Raw genomic sequence first — 17,362 nt, forward strand, 5'->3', positions numbered from 1 at the left:
GTTCCGAAAAATTCTGAAATAATTTTTCGGAATTTTTCAGAACTTTTTCGGAATTTTTTCAGAATTTTCGGAATTTTCAGAATTAAAATTCTCTAAAGTAAGCCCTGACCCTACGTGATACTATAAACAAAAGAAGTAACAGATTTAGCGAGACATCGTGACACGCCTGTCAATTTGAAAAGGTCGTAAATGTTGTGGGAAAGTGGTACAGTTTCCAGTAGACAGAATTTCAAGCTAAACCAGCCGCACATCCTTTGTTTTCTTGTGAAAAGCTTGCGTCGTGCCTCTTCAGATGATTAAAATGTTGATTCTCATAATGTTGTCGATTAATCGTTCCTCGGCACATTAAACATTTGTTTGGCACTCGATTAGAAAATTGAAATTTGTTGGAGAAATTTTGACTTTTTAAGAAATTGGAACTATCAACTGTAACCTCATCGTTCGTTGATATAGTGAATTACTGACTTCCGGTAATATTTCCCGTGAGCAAATTCTTTCAAAAATTCATTAATTTTCCGTAAGTTTTTACTTCTAATCAATAGAAACTAATTGTACAATCAATCCATATCTGTTAAACCAGTTCTGGCACCTCTTCCACCGTATTCAGCCCTCTGAAATCTATAAATCTGACTTCTGTTATCCCGTCTATTGTCCCGGTTATTGTTGTTATAGCTTGCAGCCAAAGAATTCTTATCCCAACTGTTTTCAGTCGACTTTGTTTCGATTTCAGCTGTTATGATATCTTCTAATGTCTGCAAATACAATCATTACGGTATACAAATATCATCCGGAAACACTTTCGAAATTATGGCTTACCTTGTCGTCTACTTGACCATTTTCGATTAGATATTTTTCAAGTCTATCAAAGTTCTGGATCAATTCATTGTCAGCAGTTTTGTTGACAGCTTCTTTCACAGTATTAATCTGTTAAAAGTAGAAATTTTGTTCAGATCACTCGATCGCAGTTTGCACTTGAATCAACAAAACCAACCGCATCTTTTGTAAACGAATGTCTGTTCGGTGTATCCTGAAGTTGCAACACTCCCCTTAAAATTGCCACCGCATCGTCCGCTCGACCAAGATTTGAAAATGCTTCTGCTTTAATGTTTCGTACCGTAACATAGTTTTGTTGGCGAACCGTTCCGATAATTTCCAACGCAACATGGGGAGCGTTTTGTTTTAAGGCCAACGCAGCGGCAAATGTAATAGCTCGTCGTATTGGGATGTGGCCAATGTTGCTCAATTCCATGAATAGGTTCGAAGCGTATTTGAATGATTCGGGAGTGTTCTACGTGGACGTAATCATCGTTTTATTCGAGATACTCCCTCAATAAACGGTTAATGAATGATATACCTCTTTGTAACAAGCTGCAAAGACCAACGTCACAACGTATCTTGGATTCGTTCCGCCTTGGATTTGTTTTGATCGTATAGCTTCATAGACGTCAATAACGTCCTGATAACGGCCGTGTTCATACAACATGTCGCAAAGAATTTGATAGGTGACCAGCTGATCGAAGAAACCATCGAGTTCCGGATCTTTGAACCACTACAATTGGAAATATTAGTGCGATACATCAAAATGGGTACGTTGGACTAAGAGAAATAGATGTAACTCGATTGATCATACCTTTAATGCTACGTCAGGTTTATTGATGTGATGTAAGCATCTCATAATAACTGGTCCAAAGATGAAATTACCAAACCGAGTCTCTTTGTTTTGCTGGTGAAACCTTTATAGGCGAAATGAAATAATTTTTACCATCGACGCTTATGCGATATGTAGCCAACCAATCGGGCTCGGTCATTTCAAGGAAAGTATCAAGGATAATGATGCGTGCAACAGATAAACATGACTTACTTTCGCACCATTCCTTCTAGTAACTGTACGTCCTCTTCATTGGGACCAGTCAAATGACACATATTCTTAAGGTCCTCAGTAAAAATCATTGATGTTCCATCATTGGCCACAAACTCTTTCATTTTCTCGCGAAATGAGTCACCATCTCTCACAAAGAATTGTTTCACTTTTTCCCTTTTTTCAATGTAACTATTGAGTCCAAGCGAATTTAAAGTGTACAATGTTCGGCTGGAATTCTTCAGGTCTATAAAAATACAAAAAAAAACTTAAATGAGGTTATGTGTTGAAAAATCATGAAAAATTACAATTGGTCAGATTAGATCCATTGCAGAAAACTCGGGATAGACGAAACATAGTCAGATTGTTATGTATACACTTGTTTGTAGGTAAATTATTAATTACTTATTTCGCAAAATTCATTGAATTAATAAGACAACCGACAAAGCACCGTGCAGAGTACACTTTCTCATTGGCGGTTATGACATATGACATGACATGATTTTCACCAAAAACTGAAATGTTGCGTATGGCAGTATAGGGGAGAGAGAGGGTGTAGGAGAATGATGAACACGTTGAAGTTAATTGCGGCTTGTCAACTTTCGGCACCCTGGACTTTACTTAAATCGTCGAGGAATGCCTCCAAATAAATTTCTAAAAATCCAAAACGGAATTCTAGATTTTTAGAAATTTATTAAAGTAGGAATCTCGCGCCACGCGAAATTCCTACTTTATTAGTGTAATTTCGCGCCCGTAAGTAATTTCTTGCTGGTAGGAATCTCGCAACGTCTCAGTTGCGATGCAGGCATCCTAACATTTTGTAAAAGGAAAATCCACTTTTTCTGAGTAAGGATACCGGTATCCTTGATGCAAAATATGTGTATCTCAGTTGGGATACCGGTATCCTAACGTTTTGTAAAAGGAAAATCCACACTTTCTATGTCGGGATACCGGTATCCTTGATACAAAATACGTGTATCTCAGTTGGGATACCGGTATCCTAACGTTTTGTAAAAGGAAAATCCACACTTTCTATGTCGGGATACCGGTATCCCTGATACAAAGCTCTAGGGTGTTAGAATAAAATTCGCATCTCCAAAATTTATGTGTCTGATACTCAACTGAATCTACCGCCAATTTATCTCCAGGTACCCGTAAAAATTATCTAAATCAAGTTAGCCATTGAAAAATGTATGGGCGCGAAATTCCAATATAATATGTGTAATCTCGCGCGGCGCGAAATTACTCGTTACCGAATGAAGACGAACTATGAAAAAAATGTAAAGCCTCTACAGGCTAACCCACTCGTCCCATACGAAACACAATGAAGAAGCACTACAGTCAATGAAAGATAAACCAGGTATGGTCTGTTTATACAAACAGGAGGACATAGCAATTTCATAAAAGCAAACTCACCTCTTATGAGAGGTGAGTTTGTTTATATGAAATCGCTATGTCCTCCGCTACATACAAAGTTTGACATTCGACCCATTCGACCATACCTTGTGTTGACGTTCATTGTTTAAAAGGTGTGTTCCTGCGTATGTAATAAAATGGCGATCTGCGTCACCCCCCCCCCCAAAGTATACAGCGCTGCGTTTTCTCTCCTACTTTTGAAAAATAATAGAAAAAAAGCGTCGTTTAGCTAAACGGAGGCAAAACGGAGTACTTTTATTGTAAGTGGAAATCAAGCCTTATCACCTCAAGGTTCTGAAAGAACATTCTTTCAGAGCCTTGATAGACCTATATATCTACCTTGGATCAACCTACCACCTTTGACTGCGCTTAAACGTTGCCAAGCAAGATGAAGTAAATTAAACGAACCACACTCCCCTATTATGTGCTATTCACCGTATTCACCACAAAACAAAAAGTTGCTGTCAAACAGAAATTGTATAGATATATCGACGCATGTGTCAAAAAAAGATTTTGTTTTTGGCACGTTTATCGTTGGTACATTTTTCTCCTACGTAAAATTTGTTGTTAACAGAAAGTAAAAGATAATTTGGCTAGGGACTCGGAAAATTAATTAATTTAAGTAAAAATTGGTAATTTAACTTTTGGAAGCAACAATTTTCCCAAGGGGATATAATGTCTTCAACGAAATTATACACAAAGGTAAGGAAAGGCGATTGTATGGATTCTTTCGCTGTTTTGTGGCTAACCTTGAAAGTGAAAACAATTTTTTTTTTTTTCGAATCTTCTGTTTGTTTTAATTAATTCATTCGTGCTGTGGACTAAATAATTTGACTCAAAAGCAAACAGCACACTTTATGTTAACATATTCTGTGAGAAACTGTCATTGAAGTGATCCAAAATATTCAATCAAAACTATTGTGTTTACAAATGCATAACCTACTTTTTTCTCAAAATTGAAATTCTTTTCGTTGACGTTCTTTTTTTTTGAACAAATAAAGTACAATATTTGTATTGTATTGTATGTTCCACGATTCAATGCCGATTATATTGAATATTCAAGAGACAAGGAAAATACTGAAAGAGGTGATTCATTCACACGGTGTTATGTGATAAACCACAACAAAAATTTGGTTGAAAAGATAAGAATTCACTATCGACTGATACGGTTATTTGAAGTGTATACAAAGTACTAAAGAGTTAATTACCAAAAAAAAAAAAAAAATTGTAGGGCTCACTACATACGAAACTGTTGAATAATAAGATGAATTATTGTGCGTATAATTACTTGTAAATATCATGATTCGTTTGAGCTGGTATAGTGTCATTTATTGTTGTGTTTATTTACCTGAGACTGTTCACAGTCGTGTTTATAAAAAAGAATATTTTGAGTGATTTTTCCAAACTGTCTATATAATCTGCAAGACATGGATGGCATGGCAGCTTCAATGATTATTATTAATAGTAGGTCATAACAATGACAGTCTTTTTTGAAACTGGATTTAGACAACAAATTAATTTTGGTTTGTTGATTTGAGGTGGTGTCAGAATATCGTGATCGTGAAAATCAATTTGCATAAATTTACGAGCAACTCTCTCAGAAGTAGAGACAACTCTTTGTTTTACAGAATTGGTTGAATAGAAGAGGAATATTTGGTTAGTTAAATTAAGTACGGCTGCTTCAACTATTTCGATCAGAGCCGGTTGGCTGCATTAGCTTAGACCATTGGCGCTGAAGAAAATTCGCTAATATTGGCGCTGGAAACGATGTGTTTAACACGTTGCTGGTTATTGTGACTTGTAAACTTTAGGCACACCGGAAAGTGCTAAGAGAGTCGAGGAATACCTCCAAATAAATTTCTAAAAATCAAAAATTTGACTTTTGATTTTTAGAAATTTATTTGGAGGTATTCCTCGACTCCCTGAGCACTTTCCGGCGTGCCTAAAGTGCCTGCTCGAGCATTATCCCCTGGGTGTTAAGCTTAGCGCTGGAAACGAAATAGCCCAGTGGCGCTCCAAGTTCTAATTCGGTCCTGATTTCGATGCAAAAAGTTATTTAAAAAATAACTTGTCGAAATTCTCAAAACTTATTTTAGATTGGTTCTTTCCGTCTGAAAACGATGTGTTGTTCTTCGGTCGCTCTGCAAATTTGTAGCGGCGATTCCTACTAAAACTTGCCGAATTTTCTCGGACTCTAATTATTGTGAGGAACTAATCCTTAAATGTCTAGACTTCATAATTCGACAAACTTACAAAAGGAAAAACATTTCCACAAATAACATTTCTTTTGCTCTGCTTTCAGGATGCACGGATATGGATCCAAGCCACAGATCCAAGCCTTGTTTGGGAGGGTGCCGTACTCACTGCCCCCTATACTCCAGAATCCAAAGTAATCCACTTAGTAACAGACGCAGGCGTCTCAAAAACAATTCCAATAAAAAACGAAGACACAGATTTGCCGCCACTACGAAATCCTGCCATATTGATCGGTCAAAATGACCTAACTGCATTGTCGTACCTGCACGAGCCGGACGTGCTGCATAATCTCGAAGTCAGGTAAAGCGTTTCGAAATTGCTGCAGTGACAACCGTATAACCATGAACAATTCGGTTTAGGTTTTGTGGCCGACAAGCCATTTACACATACTGCGGTATCATATTGGTTGCAATCAACCCGTATGCCGAATTACCACTATATGGACCTGACATGATTCGAGCGTATCGCGGCCATGCGATGGGTGAATTGGAACCGCATATATTTGCTGTGGCTGAGGAAGCATACGCTAAATTGGAACGAGAAAAGTGTGATCTTAGTATTATTGTTAGCGGAGAATCAGGCGCCGGAAAAACCGTTTCCGCTAAATATGCAATGAGATATTTTGCAGCCGTCGGTGGTAGTGAATCTGAGACGCAAATCGAAAAGAAAGTGTTGGCCAGTAGTCCGATTATGGAAGCAATTGGCAATGCTAAAACCACACGAAACGATAATAGTTCGAGATTTGGTAAATTCACGAAACTTCTGTTCACCAATTATTTGAATGTAATGTCCTTGACGGGAGCTACCATGCAGACGTATTTGTTGGAAAAGTCGAGAGTTGTGTTTCAAGCTCCTGGCGAACGAAATTATCACATCTTTTATCAACTGTGTTCTGCTAGAGATCAATGGCCGGAATTGATGTTGGGTAAGTGGTTGTGATTGTCTGTGCCTTGCCCGTATTGTTTATGGATTTCGTATTTGCAGATCATCAAGACAAATTTCGATTCCTAAATCAGGGTAATTCGCCAGATATAGCGAGGGTGTCTGACCTTGATCAGTTTAGCGAAACAATAGGAGCGCTGAACACACTTGGATTTACTCAGGGCGAGGTAAACTCTAGCATCCTCAGAATGTCTTCAGTTCAATAATAATTTACTTTCAGGTAAACGACATTGTCAAAGTTTTGGCTTCCATTCTTCACCTGGGTAACATCGAATTTTTCCTATCGAACAGAAAAAATTCCAAAGAATCCGATAACGATGGATGCTCTGTCAACGTAAAGAAATTAACTTCCGTTCATTTGTTCCAATTTTCGATTTCTTCTCATTTCCATTTCTTCAGGCGGACGATTTGCATTTAAATCTCTTCAGCGACATTCTCAAATTGAATGTAGACGACCTGCAGAAGTGGTTAATTCACAAACAAATCGAATCGATGAACGAAACCGTTCTCATTCCCATAAACTTATCCACGTCTGAAGCAGCTCGGGATGCGCTTGCGAAACACATTTACGCAAAACTGTTTCAGTACATCGTCAATGTGATTAACAAGAGTTTAGTAAGCGGCAAAAAACAGAACTGTTTCATCGGCGTGCTGGACATTTACGGTTTTGAGACATTCGAAACGAATTCGTTCGAACAGTTTTGCATCAATTATGCTAACGAGAAGCTGCAACAACAGTTCAACCAGCATGTCTTCAAGTTAGAGCAGGAAGAGTATCTCAAAGAAGGAATCGTCTGGACTATGATCGATTTTTATGATAATCAGCCGTGCATTGATTTGATTGAATCCAAGCTGGGCATTTTGGATTTATTGGATGAGGAGTGTCGGGTATGTATTTGTTTTACCTCAGACGCCTCTTTTCGAAATCCGTGACGTGCAATTTTGATTCCATCGACAGATGCCAAAGGGATCGGACGAGTCATGGGTTGGAAAATTGATAGAAAAATGTTCCAAGTACAAACACTTCGATAAGCCTCGATTCGGAACGAATTGTGAGTTGTGATCAGTGGTAGTTGTTCTGTGAAATCAATTCCATTTGATCTTTTTCGTAGCGTTCTTCGTCAAACACTTTTCCGATACCGTGGAGTATGACGCATTTAGTTTTCTGGAGAAAAACCGTGACACCGTCTCCAAGGAACTGGTCAATTGTCTGCGAGAATCCGAAATGGATTTCTTACGAAAATTGATGGAGCTCGACGACTGTGACGATGGCAAACAAAATAAATTGAATACGTCGCTCAGCGGACGAGTCGTGATTAGTGCATCAAAGTCATTGGTAAGTTTGAATATACGGAAAAGTCTGCGGAAATTTTTTTATCTTAAATTGCGCCAATTTAATTTCAAATTATTTTACAGAATACAACGCCGGGAAGGAACAGAGTTAGTTTTTGAATCGTTTTAAATGTTTGATTGCATGATATGGTTTTGGGTTTTTTTCAAAGTAAAAGGCCTTTAGAGTCAGTGAATCTCTATTTTTTCAAAATACTTGCTTGGTATAGTCGGATCTATGACGTCGACTTTGTCTTAATAACAATCTGTAATGAAATTTGATGTCAAGCCAATTGTTAAGATTTCAAGATGCCCAAAGAAGTGTCAAGATTTTAGAGATGTTCAAAGGGGTGGTAAATGGTCACGCCAAAATGGGTCATAACCTATTTTGGCATGACCATGAACTATCAACTTTAAAACTGATTAATGGCCAGAAACAGTACCATCTAGAGTACTAATCTTCTTCGTTTCTTTTTCACATCTTCCCCCCAGAGTTCACCGAATTGTTCTACTAACTTAAATCAAATTTTCTGTCGTACTAACTCGCATGATCTAACTTATTTGCAACAAATCTTTCTACTGTCAACGAAAATAACATTTTTCTAATAATTTACAGTCTATGCCATCCAGGCAACACCGCCAATCTGTTGGTTCCCAGTTCCGAGAGAGCTTAAGTATGCTCATCCAAACACTTCACGCAACCACTCCGCACTATGTCCGTTGCATAAAAGTGAGTAAACCGTCCCTGAAAATCTCGCATTCTTATTGACGGAAATGTCAACTCTTTCCCACAGCCCAACGAAGAGAAAAAGGCGTTCAAATGGGAACCAACTAAAATAGTTCAACAGCTGAGAGCCTGTGGCGTGCTGGAAACAGTACGAATATCCGCTGCTGGGTTTCCTTCTCGCTGGCAATACGATGATTTCTATGCTCGTTACCGATTGCTCTGCAAAAGTTCGCAAATTACTGAGTACGATTTCAAGGAAACGTCCACCCAAATTATTAACAATTGGATTCACGACGATGATAAATACCGGTTCGGCAACACGCAGATATTCTTTCGAGCTGGGCAAGTGGCGTTTTTGGAACAGGTCCGCCTGGACGTTCGTAAGAAATACATTATTGTCGTTCAGTCCATGGTGCGACGATTTGTCTATCGACACAGATATAACAGGCTACGCAAATCAGTGTTGGGTATACAAAGATATGCGCGGGGTTACATGGCTAGAAGGTAAGCGATCGGATTTATATTGTTTTCGCAGACTGATCTTTCATTTCCTAAACAGAAAGGCAGATCAACTTCGAAAAAATCGAGCCGCCGTTACCATACAGCGCTATGTCCGAGGATGGGTCGCCCGAAACAAGTTTGTACAAGCTCGCAAATCGGTACTCGGTATTCAAAAGTATGGTCGAGGTCTGCTGGCTCGTCGTAAGTTCACGGCGAACTTGGACAATTATAAGGTATGACAGCCAAATCATCCGATCAGCTTTTTCTTGTACTAACAGTTGAACCATTTCTATCACAGGCAACTCAAATCCAACGATTGTGCCGTGGCTATCTAGCACGTGTGGCTTATAAGTCTAAATTGAGGAAGATTATCATCTGCCAGTCGGCGGTGCGTCGATTCTTGGCGAAACGATTGTATAAAAAGATGAAAGCCGAAGCTCGGACCATTTCGCACATGCAAAAAATGTACAAAGGCTTGGAAAACAAAATCATTTCGATGCAACAGCGAATCGACGAATTAAACAAGGAGAATGTCCAGCTGAAGACAAAGAACTCTGAGATTCCTGAGCTGAAAACGAAATTGGAAGGAATGAAAAACATGGAAAATGAGTTGAAAGCCAGTCGCATTGAGTCCGTGAAAAAAGACGAAGCTCTGGTTGCAATGCGCCAACAATTGGAGAATGAACGCGATGAGAAAATGAATATTCTCGAGGACAGAGCAGTCGCTGAACAAGAGTGGGATAGCCAGAAGCAAACGTGGAGAGTGGAAAACGAGGAGCTGAAGAAGCAAGTACACGAAATGATCGAATTCGCTAAAAAGGAAGAGAAAGGTAAGATACATCCACGTTGCTGTCACCAAGAAATTACTAAAAGTACCAATTTCCAGTCACTACTTCGCAAAAAAGTCGTCTACTTTCGGAAGTCGATAATAATGAAATCCATCAGGCGTACCAACATGCCATCAAGGACAAAGAGAATTTGGAAAGTGACAACTACATCTTACGCAACGAGATCGATCGCCTTGTTCGCTTGATTCCGAAGGGTAACATCACACATTCCCGTTCAATCAGCAACGCATCCAGCATCAACATTGATGAAGACTTTGGCTATTCATCGTCGCGTAATACTTTAGAAGTAAAAAGGCCGGGTCACAGTACTCCACCAACGCATGCTGATAGTTCGAAGGGTGAAAGTTTCCTAACTCCAGAGACATTTGCTGCAAAAATCAGTAAGTTGAGGGAATCGTCTTAATTGCTGGCTTACATTGACATTTTGCGTGAAATTACAGACTCATCAACACCGACAAAGAGCTCAGATACGGTGTTGATTTTGAAATTGAGGAAGCTGTTGGATGACGAACGCCTGAAACGGAAGTCGCTGGAAAAACAAATTTCTAGGATAGACAATAAGTCGAACAAGTCGATGACGAATGAAGAGTCTCTCAAGTAAGTTAAATGACATTTGCGTTAAAGATAAATCCGGTGATGTTCTTCTTATACTGCCTTAAATCCAATGATGGATGTTATTCCTATCCCCTTTAATTACGAACGGTAGATTACCACTTGTTGCAGTTACATTTGCAAATATTTTGTCTCAAGTTAATCCACGGTTTGACCGCAATTTCACCAAAGTCAAACATAGAACTCTCTCTAACGAATATTTCAAACATGAAACAATTCGATCAACTTCGGACTTGCAAACAATTTTCCTTTCATCTCATTTTCGAGTTCCTCAATCCTCATAATCTTACCGGACGATTCTATCTATTGTCACACAAGCACCGATGGTTAGTTGGATAGAAGTGAGTCAACAGTTCGTTTGTTTCTTACTCAACTGTGTCATAAATCACCTTTCCTATCTTATCAATACCGAAATTTCACGTACATTTTTGCCATTTTCTTATCACCATCGCCACAATTCCGAACGTCTTGTTCGCACACACTGTAGACTTCGAAATATTCGTGGCTATGAGCAACCAGTTTTATGTGACAAACTATCTTTTATTATTCAGAGCGTCCGAACTGGAAGTCGAGAATGAAAAATTGCGACAAGATTATCAGTTACTTCGCAACAGCATCAATCGCGGTGTGGAAAGTCAAGAGTTGGAAGGTAATTGATTATTACATTGGAATGAGTTCGACGTGGGTTGTATTGACGGATAATCTCAATTTTCAGCGCAATACGTAGCTTTGCAAGACGAAAATAAACGTCGCAGAGATGAGTGCATCCAATTGAGAGCAATATTAGCGCAGCAAAGCCAATCGTTACGTACGTTAGGATCCGCCGGTATTAAAAACGAAACTGGAATGAATGAAGGTGAAATTGTTGAAGCTTTCCAAGCACAAAAGCTTGTTAACAGGTACTATCACCCTCCATATAAGTACCACACACACACACACACACACAATGAAGTGACGCAACTTTACTCGTTTAATTTCAGACAACTTGAATCTGAGCTATCAGCGTTGACCGAAGAAAATAATTTACGGTTGACCGAGCTCAATAAAACAATTGACGATTTACGTAGCGATCGCGATAAATTGCAGGAAATTATCTACGAAAAGGTCATTCATACCGATGACACAAGCGTCGAAGTGCTTCAGCAAAGTGTCTCCTATTTACGGTATGAATTGGAAAAGGCGTTGACTCTGTACTCCGAACAGCAGGAGCAGATCGATGAATTGACACGAAAAGTGGAAGATCTGATTAACAAGAACAACATTTTGTCGAATCGATTACGCGAGCACGGACTGGATGATTCGACAAAGCTGAAGGAGAACGTCAAAAGTAACTTGGCCGTCGTCAAGAAAAAGGCTCAGGTCTATCGAGGTATGGTAGTGGTAGTAAGTCGTAGGAGATGTGACCTAAGAAAATGGGTTTTTGTTTCAGGTATCTTCAAATACAACGAGAAGGATACTGATAAGATACTGCAGCGGTTGATAGTTGAATTAACGCCACGTGTAGCTATTACACTGTTTCCTGGATTGCCGGCCTACATTGTGTTTATGACCATCAGGTACAGTTTGAAAAAAAAACAACTGTCTGAGCAACGGCTCAAGAATTAAGTCAATTTCAGGTACACTGATCTGCTCAATACTGACAAGGATGTACGTCTTTTGCTCACAAACTTCTTGCTGAACGTGAGGAAAGTGTATCGCTCGCCAAATACCAGCGAATATCGTGTGTTGTGGCTTGTTAACACACTCAAGTATTATCACATTAGCAAGCATTCAATGACCTACAGAAGCTAAAAATTTCCAATTTTTAGATTGCACAACCTTTTAAAGCAGTACGGTGGGGTTGATGAATACATGTTACTGAACACCGACAGTCAAAATCAGCAGCAACTCAAAAATTTTGATTTGTCCGAGTACAGGTAAGGAGATCAAATGTTCTTTTCGTTCACAAAACCATGAATTCAGAAATATATTCATTCGAATAGGCAAGTCATTTTGGGAGATATCACCGGTTTGCATGAAAAAACCGTTCGTCAAGTTCAAGAGGTCATGAAACCGCACATTGTACCAGCCATTTTGGATCATGATGAGATGGCAAGGGGCAAGAGTCAAGGTAATCAACGCTGAATAAAACTTTGCGCAAATTACTGAAAAGGATTTTCGAATTATTCAGGTGCACGCGGTCGATCGATGTCGTTAATGACACCCGATGGCAATCAAACTGTCGAACCGAAATCCTTGGTCAATCAGCTGGAATATTTCTACAAACAATTTCAATTTTTCGGCCTGGACGACGGTTACATTGAGCAGATTTTCAAGCAATTACTTTACTACATTTGTGCCATTTCAATAAACAATCTGATGCTGAGACAAGAACTTTGTATGTGGAAGACAGGCATGAAGATCAGATATAATGTGAGCTGCCTGGAGGATTGGGCTCGCAAGAAGAAAATGGTATGCCAATCGATTATAGATTCGAATTTGTGTTATCATTGACTCTGAACATTGAACTGGTATTTCAGCCGAACGATATTTTACAACCTCTGCAACCTTTAATCCAAGTGTCGTCATTACTTCAATCTCGCAAATCCGAAGAGGATGTGGACACAATTTTCGAACTTTGTTCGGACCTAACAACTGCTCAAGTGTTACGGGTAATTTACTGTCAAATTACGGTTACGGCAAAATTTAACACTCAATTTGTCTTGCTTTAGATTATTAAGTCGTACACACTGGACGACTGTGAGAATCCGATTCAACCCATCTTCATAGAGAAGTTGGAAAAGAAATTGAACGAACGGAATACTCATGTAAGTACAACGCTACCAGTACTCTTCCGTATTGATTTCGACAGCAGTACTTCCATCTAATCAAAGGGTCTAATTACTTGAATTTAATGTTCTTTCAGACACCAAACGATCTATTCACCATGGAGGAGAACTTTGTACATCCGTTGAAGGTTATTTACAAGTATGATTCCATTAAATTAGAAGAGATCGAGCTACCAACCATACTAAATTTGGACGATTTGTTGATAAAAATTTAAACCGAAACCAAAATTTAAGAGTTAAACGTTAAACCGGATTACCAGCGACAATACAAAAGAATCGTTTTCACAGGATCCAATGGAAACATATTTATCGATTTTGTGTTGTTCATTTATAGCTGCTCGGGTACGTAATTGAACTATATTTCGTTTTCAGAAAGTGGCAAATTTATTGTTATTTAGAACACATCAGGTTCGTTGCTTTTATTTTATTTGTTAATTATATTCGAAGAGTTAGATCAGAGAGTTTACATAATTTTCATGTTTAATAATTTATCTAAAAAAGAGACCTACAACCAATTGGGAGAACATATCAATGATCTTCATTCCATTCCAGTGTGCTCAATTCGAACAGTTTTACATTTGAAGTCAGAACTTTTATGAAAGTTTTCCAAATTTGACCCATTTTGACGAGCCTTTTCCTTGAAATTTTTGCGTATTTCGAGTAGAGAATTAGTCGATGCAACGTTTGTAAATTATTTTTAATCGACGTAAATCATTATTCTAAACGGAAAATTGTTCTACGGTATGCTTCTAAAATGCACCGATTTTCTTTATAAATATCGAAGTGGTCGACCCATATTTCTGAGTTCAAACTGTTTTTAGATATTCTGCTGATTGAAATGTATCCAATTATATTGCTTACCAGGGAACTCTGACAATTTTTTTCATATAGCGGCTACGAATGACCTCAGTCACATTTCTGGCGGCTGTGGAATGGGTAAAAATACGTGTCGTATTTTGCAAACAAAATTAATTTTGTAAAAAAAAATCGGTACTTTTTGGAGGCATAACATTGAATAAATTTTCTCTTAGAATTGCGTTGTTGTTAACTTACAAGAAGTTGTACCGACTAAATATAAGTAAATTCACAAAGCATTAAAAAATCGGATTCGTCACCAGCTTGACAATTTTTTACAACTAACCAATAATTTCATTTGAACACCCAGCCAATAGACAGATATTTTCATCATCGGCCTTTTCAGTACTAAGTTTAACGTACTGAAATGCAGTCAGTCATTGGACCTAATGAAATTAACTAATATTCATTGCACCATTACAACGTTCTATGATGTCATTGTATCCCTAATAACATTTTAACATTTTTCGCTGGATCGCTATACCAACCCGTTGAGTAAAACATTGAAAAAACTTCCCCTGTATCAATTATACTTAATTCCATTCATGTATTGACGAATTTGTCCAAGGTCCAAGTATTTCACCTGAGAATGGCAGAAATATTTAATTTTGCTCAATTATGCTGCGACAATCTTTGTGTTGCCGCTTGTTCAGCTATATCGACCTTTCTTTAAAGATTTTGTAAATATGATGTCCCTATCATCCCACAATTGCATTTTGCCGGACCGTTTACCATTTTCTCTGATTAAACCTGGTGGCTTCAAAACTGATCGGATGTTAGTAGTACAACGGGCTTGCCAAATAATGTTGTCCCGTGAATGAAGTTGTAAACATTTTTTAATTATTTAAATTGAGCTAATACACAAAACAGCCTGATCTTGCCAATAGGTAATTTTACTAAGAAATTTTATTTTCCCTGTTGTTTTTGCAGTGATTATATTTTAAAGTTATGAAATATTTAAAAATATTTAGTGACGACTGTAGACTTAAAGCTAGTATTCATTGTGGATTTATGAAATAGTTGGGTGTTATTCCAGAGCTTGTTTCAATGAAGTGCGTACAAACGAAAATATTTTTTTTTTAAACAAAACATTCCAATTTCATGCTTTGACATGTTCTACTATTGAAAGTTTTTTTCCTCTAAAAAATTGACTTAAAGACTGAAAAGAAGTGTAGTATTTTTCACTTTGTTATCTTTTTCAACACATTCCGGAAATAATGCAATTTTTGTTGCCTAATTTAAAAAAAAAAGTTTTTAAATAAAAACCAATAAATATAAAATGAAAAATTCTATTTATAAATGTTGTTGTTAATCTAGAAAATAATTTAAAGTTAATTTATAGAAGCTGTTAAATTTGAAAAGAAGGAGATGTTATTGTGATGTTGGAAACTCTTAGGGTGAAAATATTTTTTTTAATGGAACATTTGGCAATTTATCATTGAAAGTGTTACTTATTGATATAAGGACCATTTCAGTTTATCTAAAAAAAATAAAAAAAAATTTGTTGGCATTCGGTTGTTTGTAAATTGGAAAGAGTTGAATTGCCCTCCGCCAATACGATTGCATTTATAATTTCGTACAATTAAAATGATTTAAAGTATTCTTATCATCGTTAAGTTTTTAGTATTAAAGAGAAATATTTATAATTAAATGAATTGCTGAACATAGCAAGAAACGTAGTACTTAATAGTAGTCACTTGCAAATAGTCTCAATGGCTGCATTTTATTATAATTCACAAAAATTTCTGATTTTTGAAGGCAGTTCAAAATTTCGAAAAATATGTGCAACGTTTTGCTTTTTAAAATTTCACTTAAGTTCATAACGTTCATAAAATTACTGAACTGACTACTCTGGGCATGACCGGCATGACGTATTAATTTTACTGTACCAGAACGAGGTCAACTCGTTTCATTTTCCTGTGTGATTCACTTTTCATTCCTTACATCCTCACATATTGTCAAAATTTGAGAAAATTCGTCCTGAAAATCTTTTCATTTGCATGCCTTCACCGTCTAATTCATTAATCATATGCTTACGTTCGTAAGTATGGAATAAGTATCTAATGCTTTGAAAAGGTATTGAACGTCGTAGCCTTGTTTGTGGCCAGTGAAACTGTAGTTTTCGACAAGCGTTTGCACATATTTTTATTTGTTATTTAACATGATGATGAAAATTTAAATTAAATTTACTTACATTCATTTCCTTTGTGGAAGTTATTTCTACTTAAATTGCAATTTTAGTTAAAAGAAATTTTTTTAATAAAAATAAATTCATAAAATGATAAAAGGTGATACTTGGTTTCGCCGTGATAGATTTAAAAAAAAAACCCAATACCAGAACCGCAAGTTCATAGTGATAAATGGAAAGATGTGTACTTAAAACCTATAATTGAAAAAGCATAAAATGTATTTAATTTATTGACAAAAATTGTAGGCCTATTTAAATAGAGAAATTATATTAAATAAAGCAAGACAGTTGCTCTTTTTCTTTTACTGAGACAAAGTCAACCAAGTTCAATTCAAGGTTAAGGTTTGTTGTTCATCCACCTCAAAAATACTTAGCAATATTCATGCAACGCTCGGTTATTCTTAGTCCCAACCGATTCATATTTTATGTGATGTCACAAGATTTACACCAGAGATGAGCCAGTTATCCGAAAAATCGGTTTGAAATGAACCGAAAACTTAAAATTTCCCTTAACCTGTGACCTGTTACAGACGGCAAGCAAATGACCAGTATTATTTTCAAGTCTATTACTTCCATCGATCAACGTATTTTCCATTCGTTGATTTCAAATCTTGTACTTAAATTTTTTCAACATGTATTTTACTTTCTAAATGACCCAGAAATCGTCATTATTTTCGTCGTCGTTATCGATAACAGATGAAGAACCATATGTGAACAATATGAAGTGACTACTCGAAGTCTGCTCAAAATTGATTGATCGGATATAAACTAACCGAAAATAAGCAAATGGAGCAATTGTATATGAATTAAAGTGGCATAAGGGTGAACCGGCGTTACTAAACCCAGATCTAAGATTTCTATTTTTCTACGCCCAAGCCTTACTCATTCTATTACTGGAACCTACTAGTTCCAAGAAGTAGTAATACCCGAAGCTCTTAAACCTTGGGCCGGTGTAGAGAGGACAATCCCTAAGAGGGATTCTTTTGAAAAGCCGCCTACCAA

General features: G+C 37.3%; 2 protein-coding genes across 3 annotated transcripts; one reads left to right on the forward strand and one right to left on the reverse strand.

Moving 5' to 3' along the window:
- Positions 1–507: 507 nt before the first annotated feature.
- LOC119081685 (pentatricopeptide repeat-containing protein 2, mitochondrial-like) lies at positions 508–2,383 on the reverse strand. The gene is made up of 7 exons (XM_037190776.1): positions 2,167–2,383; positions 1,862–2,105; positions 1,631–1,733; positions 1,355–1,549; positions 992–1,288; positions 817–924; positions 508–752 (listed from the first exon to the last, which is right to left on the reverse strand). Exons 1-7 carry the CDS (start codon positions 2,213–2,215, stop codon positions 558–560), a joined length of 1,191 nt encoding a protein of 396 aa, XP_037046671.1. The 5' UTR covers positions 2,216–2,383; the 3' UTR covers positions 508–557.
- A 1,384-nt stretch (positions 2,384–3,767) lies between these two features.
- Positions 3,768–16,630, forward strand: LOC119081684 (unconventional myosin-Va-like). Of its 2 annotated transcripts, XM_037190774.1 has the most exons (26): positions 3,768–3,976; positions 5,577–5,830; positions 5,890–6,455; positions 6,515–6,639; positions 6,693–6,806; positions 6,872–7,360; positions 7,431–7,524; positions 7,585–7,808; positions 7,889–7,912; positions 8,418–8,531; positions 8,596–9,032; positions 9,088–9,262; positions 9,328–9,859; positions 9,916–10,257; positions 10,318–10,474; positions 11,041–11,138; positions 11,205–11,388; positions 11,470–11,858; positions 11,919–12,045; positions 12,106–12,237; positions 12,298–12,405; positions 12,472–12,599; positions 12,660–12,940; positions 13,009–13,140; positions 13,201–13,296; positions 13,395–16,630. In XM_037190774.1, exons 1-26 carry the CDS (start codon positions 3,950–3,952, stop codon positions 13,530–13,532), a joined length of 5,487 nt encoding a protein of 1,828 aa, XP_037046669.1. In that variant the 5' UTR covers positions 3,768–3,949; the 3' UTR covers positions 13,533–16,630. The 2 variants fall into 2 exon arrangements, with proteins under 2 accessions (XP_037046669.1, XP_037046670.1); XM_037190775.1 differs by lacking the exon at positions 7,889–7,912.
- The last annotated feature ends 732 nt before the right edge of the window (positions 16,631–17,362 follow it).

This window comes from Bradysia coprophila, unplaced genomic scaffold (genome assembly GCF_014529535.1).
Source record: "Bradysia coprophila strain Holo2 unplaced genomic scaffold, BU_Bcop_v1 contig_358, whole genome shotgun sequence".
Lineage (NCBI taxonomy): Eukaryota > Metazoa > Arthropoda > Insecta > Diptera > Sciaridae > Bradysia > Bradysia coprophila.

What these genes read in the sequence shown, in the direction of transcription:
- LOC119081685 (XM_037190776.1), bottom strand. Translation starts at nt 2,215, where the DNA reads ATGTTTCGTCTATCCCGAGTTTTCTGCAATGGATCTAATCTGACCAAT. An exon ending in CTAGAAGGAATGGTGCGAAA is followed by an intron (nt 1,734 to 1,861) that starts GTAAGTCATGTT and finishes TCGCCTATAAAG; the next exon opens with GTTTCACCAGCAAAACAAAG. An exon ending in ATTCGTTTACAAAAGATGCG is followed by an intron (nt 925 to 991) that starts GTTGGTTTTGTT and finishes TACTTTTAACAG; the next exon opens with ATTAATACTGTGAAAGAAGC.
- LOC119081684 (XM_037190774.1), top strand. Translation starts at nt 3,950, where the DNA reads ATGTCTTCAACGAAATTATACACAAAG. An exon ending in CAACTGCTCAAGTGTTACGG is followed by an intron (nt 13,141 to 13,200) that starts GTAATTTACTGT and finishes GTCTTGCTTTAG; the next exon opens with ATTATTAAGTCGTACACACT. An exon ending in TGAACGAACGGAATACTCAT is followed by an intron (nt 13,297 to 13,394) that starts GTAAGTACAACG and finishes ATGTTCTTTCAG; the next exon opens with ACACCAAACGATCTATTCAC.